The 5625-nt window shown below is 28.5% G+C and overlaps 1 protein-coding gene across 1 annotated transcript; it reads left to right on the forward strand.

The window, feature by feature from the left end:
* The first annotated feature begins 2150 nt into the window (after window positions 1–2150).
* Window positions 2151–3665, forward strand: LOC107876103 (acid phosphatase 1). Its single transcript, XM_016723105.2, has 3 exons — window positions 2151–2783; window positions 2917–3126; window positions 3343–3665. Exons 1-3 carry the CDS (start codon window positions 2368–2370, stop codon window positions 3515–3517), a joined length of 801 nt encoding a protein of 266 aa, XP_016578591.1. The 5' UTR covers window positions 2151–2367; the 3' UTR covers window positions 3518–3665.
* Window positions 3666–5625: the final 1960 nt, after the last annotated feature.

Below are 5625 nucleotides of genomic sequence, written 5' to 3' on the forward strand. Positions count from 1 at the left end.
AATTCATAATTTATCAAATTGACGTAATATAGGGGTGGAAGACTTATATGATTAACACTTATATGTCATTCTCTTTTGTTCGACAGATGTGAACTATATACATAATTTTTATAAGTGTCAATGTTTATCAGGTTTAAGGTAAGTTGAATTGTCATTATTACGATATCTTATAAATTATGCCTGAGAATTATTAAGTTATATATGTTTTAATTTTATTTAACCATATACTTAAAAAATAAAGAATATATAAGTAATGATTCACAATTTATCAAACCGGCGTAACATAGGAGCGAAAGACTTGTACCATCAACATTTATGTCTCACTCTCTTTGGTTCGGCACATATGACTATATGAATGATTTTTATAATGTGTCAACATTTACCACTTCTAAAGTGTGATGATTTGTAGTTATTGAAATATTTAAAAATTATTTTTATAAATTATTCAAATATAATTTAATTTAATTTTAACATAATAATTAAAAATAATTAAGCATTGTACCGCTTAAATGGGCATTTGTGATTTATTTATCTCACTGATAAAGAATGATAAACAGACAACAGATTGACATGTTTGCTTGTTTTGCCTGCTTAGATATTTTATTTTATATTTGTTTATTTAACTTTAATTTTTAATATATTATATATTTGAGAATTATGTAAAAGTATTATAAATCATAATAATTAACAACTTAAAATAATTAAAAAGACGTAATTGACTCTCTAAATTTTATTACTGACACATAAATTGAGACAAAAGAACAAGTACTATAAATCACAATAATTAATAAATTTAAATATTTTTAAAATATATAAAAAAATTTACTACACTCTCAAAATTGTATCAATACCACATAAATTGAGGCAGAGGGTATAACAGATATTATTTAAAAATTATTATGTTTTTTAAAAATTTAAATTACATAATTTAAATAATTTTTTAAATATAATTTGAAAATATTTTAATAACAAAATTATCCGTCCTAAATTTCAACTTATTTAAAATAAATAAATACATTTTATTACAACTTACTCCCTCTGTCCCGTCCCATGGTTGATATAGTGAATTTAATTTTCACTATATTTTGATTCTGTACAATAAATATATTTTACTAAACTTATTTAAAATAAACAAATACATTTTCTTATTTTATTGAATAGTCATTTATTGATTATCGTTTTTCAATGTGGTAATTGACTTTTAAGTTTAGAAAATAACAAAGACTTTAATTTTTTTTTAATTAAAAAAAAGAAAAAAAATTAATTTATTTTGAAAGAGAAAGGTCATTGAAATCTTTTTATAATTATGATCAAATTTTTATGGCTATTTAACATTATCTATTATATAAAATATGATTATGAAAGGTAAACCTTTTAGATTGACAGGATTTGTATTTACTACAATACATACAGAAAGTGACTTTCCATATCATAAAGTATTGACTAGTCAAACTTTGAATTTGATTTTGAGTGCAAAACAAGATTTGAATTCCTTTCATGTCTTCAACCTAAATCAAAATGATTTTGTCTGGTCACAAGCAGTAGAGTAATAAAACGGATCATTTTAGGCATGTATCCAAATTGAATTTTAAGAGAATTCAATTACGAGAATTATTTTTAATATTAACCTAAGGAAAAAGTTATGGAATACGAGAAGATTTTTTTTAATACTATACACTTTATATTATTAATTCTTATACACCAGCGATAATTTAATTCAATATTGAGCCTAAACGTCATTTAATGTTGCACTTAATTAACTATTTTCATCATTATAATCTATTACACTATAATTATATGATAAAGAATAAAATAATTAATGAGAAAGTACAATGAAATAGTGAAGAGAAATTTAATAGTGTAAAATAGAATGAAATAGTGAAGAGAAATTTAATAGTGTAAAATAGAATGAAACAGTGAAGAGAAATTTAATAGAGTAAAATAGAATGAAATAGTAAAGGTTTGAGATATGGTTACTGAATTTTGTGTTCTCTTTCGTTATTAGGACAAGCAGTGGTTATTACAGAATACAATTAGCATAGAATGTTAGGTAAGAAACTTATATTACTAAAGATGGAAAATTTAAATCATCACTGCCAAACACGACACCTTTAATAGTACAGTTTACAAGGAAATGAAAAAAACATTTAACATCATAACATGTGCGTATAATAGTGAACCACAGAAAGCCTATCCTGACAAATCTTAGTTCATGTTGTGAAAAACGTGATCAGCTATGTTTTTTGATTGATTTTGAGAGGTTGTTGAGATTGAGCTCTTATTTAAGCCACCATATACCAGCAGCAATAATATCTCAACATCTTTTTGTCTCTTCCATCGCATCTATTTTGGTTAAGGCAAACCAACATGAGGTCTTTCACTATTCTCTTCTTTTTTGCAACTACAGTAGCCGTGGCATTGGCCTCTACTTCTGATGACGTAGAAGCCATAAGCCAAGTGGTAGAAATTCACCGTCTAAGGCCACAGACGGGTAGTGCTGGTCACCGCGTCCCACAATTAGACTGTCTTAGCTGGCGCCTCGCTGTGGAGACCAACAACCTCAGGGACTGGAAATTGGTGCCTAGTGCCTGCGAAGACTATGTAGGTCACTACATGCTAGGCAAACAATATCGCCGCGACTGTGAGTATGTAGCTAAGGTGGCTATTGAGTACGCCAAAGGCCTCAATCTTGGGGGAGATGGAAAGGACGTTTGGGTATTTGATATTGATGAGACCACTCTCTCCAATCTTCCTTACTTCGCTCGATGTGATGTTGGTTTTGGGTAAACAAAGATCATGGAAATTGTTTCTTTGTTTACTACATTTTCTAGTAGGGTACACACATATATATATATATGTGTGCGCGTGTGTTTGTATATATAAGCAAGTAGTGATTTCATTCATAATTTTGTGCAGGGCTATACCTTACAACAACACAAAGTTTAATGAGTGGATGGGCGAGGGAAAATTGCCTGCCATTCCTTCGATACTGGGTGTATACAAAACGGTTTTGTCTCTGGGGATCAAGCCTGTTTTCATTACAGGGGCTCGAGAGAATTTCAGACAATCAAGAATTGCCAATCTCAAGAAAGCTGGTTATAGTAACTGGTTAAAGCTCGTACTAAAGTAAGCAATAAGTCTATTTCTCAATAACTTTTTATATTGAGCAACTCTATGATAGCTACTTCAATATTTCATATTTTACCGTAAATTAATGAAATACTTTTTAACACCAATTTATTGGACATATATAAGAGGACATTTTGAACTTGTACTTAAACTGTCATAATGTTTGCGTGTATACTTTTTCAAATTTATGGAGATGCTTGATGATTTCTGCAGGGGAGAAAATGATCACGGATCAGCAGTGGAGTATAAATCGAGCAAGAGAACAGAGCTGGTGAAGGCAGGATATAGAATTGTTGGCAATATGGGAGACCAATGGAGTGATCTGATTGGAGAAAATCCTGGAGCTCGTACTTTCAAAGTCCCTGACCCTATGTACTACATTGGTTGATTCTCAGCAATTTTAATTAAGCATTCTAATTAACAATGGGAGTAGCTTTCATGTTGCTGTCTCCAACATGATGTATCATGTATTCGACTTCTCCATTTCCCCCTCTCCTTGCGATAATAAGTAATAACCACTTGCTTGAAAATTTCAATTTTTATTTCCTCGTGGGTAAATCCATCTCTTTATCTTAAATGATGCGCATATCTACTTTTTTGTTTTTTTCTCATTATAGTCTAGAATATGAAAGGAGCCTTGGAGTAACTATTAAATTAAAGTTGTTGCTATGCACGGTAAGGTTGCATACAATATACTCTTATGGTGATGCCCTTCCCCAGGCCCTCTGCATATTGCGTGAGCTTTAGTACACCGAACTGTCTTTTTTTATTTTTTTTTGTCTAGACTTTGGAGGAGCATTGTACGTTCATTAATTTAATTGAGCTACTTATAGTAAAGAATTTTACAAAATATCTACAGTTTGGTCAAAACATATTACTTGCACAGAACATTTGTTGTATAAAATCCGATCAAACCATACAACTTACCTACAATTACTTGCTTACAATTTGTACACAATTTAAAGAGAAAAGAGGAGGGGGTAATATATTTCAACACTTCAAGTTAGGTCTCTTCGTTTAACTCAACTAAATATCGAGGATAGCAGAGGTGTTGACCCCATAATTGAGCTGCTATTAAAAGTACAGTTAGAAAACAATATATTTCGGACCAAAAAATAAGTTGTCCAAATGAATTTTGATTACATAGATATATATATACCTCACAGGGAGGTGTATGTATGTATGTATAGTATTTTTTATCGTATATGAGGTATAGATATTTCATTTAAACTTATATAAGGTGTATTAATTCAAAACTGATCATATTATAAAAATACTTAGTACAAGTAACTTTAACTTGTAAATAACGCAATAACTAATCCTTAACAAATATTACATCGTGCCACGATGACCAACAATCCAACGCGTGAAACTGTAATTTCTAAAATGCAGGCTGTGCGCATGGCCATTTATATTTTTAACAAAATTAGGATTCTGTATTAATTATGAGAGATTTGATTTGGCAGTTCTTTAAAAATTTATCGGAAAAGACTCAAAAATACCTCTAAACTATTTGAAATAGCTTAAAAATGCCTCTCGTTAGATTTTTGGCTAAAAAATAACTCTCCGTTAAATATTTGGCTCAAAAATACCCCTCTCTCTAACGGAATTCGAAAAAGAATCAAAAATACCCTGAACTATTTGAAATGGGTCAAAAATACCCCTCTGTTAAATATTTGGCTCAAAAATACCCCTCCCCTTAACGAAATTAAATTATTTCAATTCAATTAAACCCTAACTTTAACTTTTTAATCCTAGTACTTTAATTTTTTTACATAAAAGTATTTTTAAAATTTTAAAATAAGATAATGAAAAAAAGTATTTGAATTATAATATAAATTGGTTGAATTTGATTTGAAAAATAAACATACAGTTATTCTAAAAAGGTATTTTCACTTTACATCTTTTTAATCTTTGAAGAAATTAACGAAATATAAATTTTCACTTAAAAAAATTACCGAAATATAAATTAAATGATGAACTTTATATAAATTAACGAAATAATCGAAATAATTTAATTTCGTTAAATACCCCTCTGTTAAATATTTTGCTCAAAAATACCCCTCCCTTTAACGAAATTAAATTGTTTCGATTGAATTAAACCCTAACTTTAACTTTTTAACCCTAATACTTTAATTTTTTTTACATAAAAGTATTTTTTTAATTTTAAAAATAAGATAATAAAAAAAAGTATTTGAATTATAATATAAATTGGTTGAATTTGATTTGGAAAATAAACATACATTTATTCTAGAAAGGTATTTTCACTTTACATCTTTTTAATCTTTAAAGAAATTAACGAAATATAAATTTTCACTTAAAGAAATTAAAGACATATAAATTAAATGATGAACTTTATATAAATTAACGAAATAATCAAAATAATTTAATTTCGTTAAGGGGGGTATTTTTGAGCCAAATATTTAACAGAGGGGTATTTTTGACCCATTTCAGATAGTTTAGGGGTATTTTGATCCTTTTCCGAATTTCGTTAGA

This window comes from Capsicum annuum, chromosome 6, assembly GCF_002878395.1.
Source record: "Capsicum annuum cultivar UCD-10X-F1 chromosome 6, UCD10Xv1.1, whole genome shotgun sequence".
Classification (NCBI taxonomy): domain Eukaryota; kingdom Viridiplantae; phylum Streptophyta; class Magnoliopsida; order Solanales; family Solanaceae; genus Capsicum; species Capsicum annuum.

What these genes read in the sequence shown, in the direction of transcription:
- LOC107876103 (XM_016723105.2), top strand. Translation starts at nt 2,368, where the DNA reads ATGAGGTCTTTCACTATTCTCTTCTTTTTTGCAACTACAGTAGCCGTG. An exon ending in CGATGTGATGTTGGTTTTGG is followed by an intron (nt 2,784 to 2,916) that starts GTAAACAAAGAT and finishes AATTTTGTGCAG; the next exon opens with GGCTATACCTTACAACAACA. An exon ending in TGGTTAAAGCTCGTACTAAA is followed by an intron (nt 3,127 to 3,342) that starts GTAAGCAATAAG and finishes TGATTTCTGCAG; the next exon opens with GGGAGAAAATGATCACGGAT.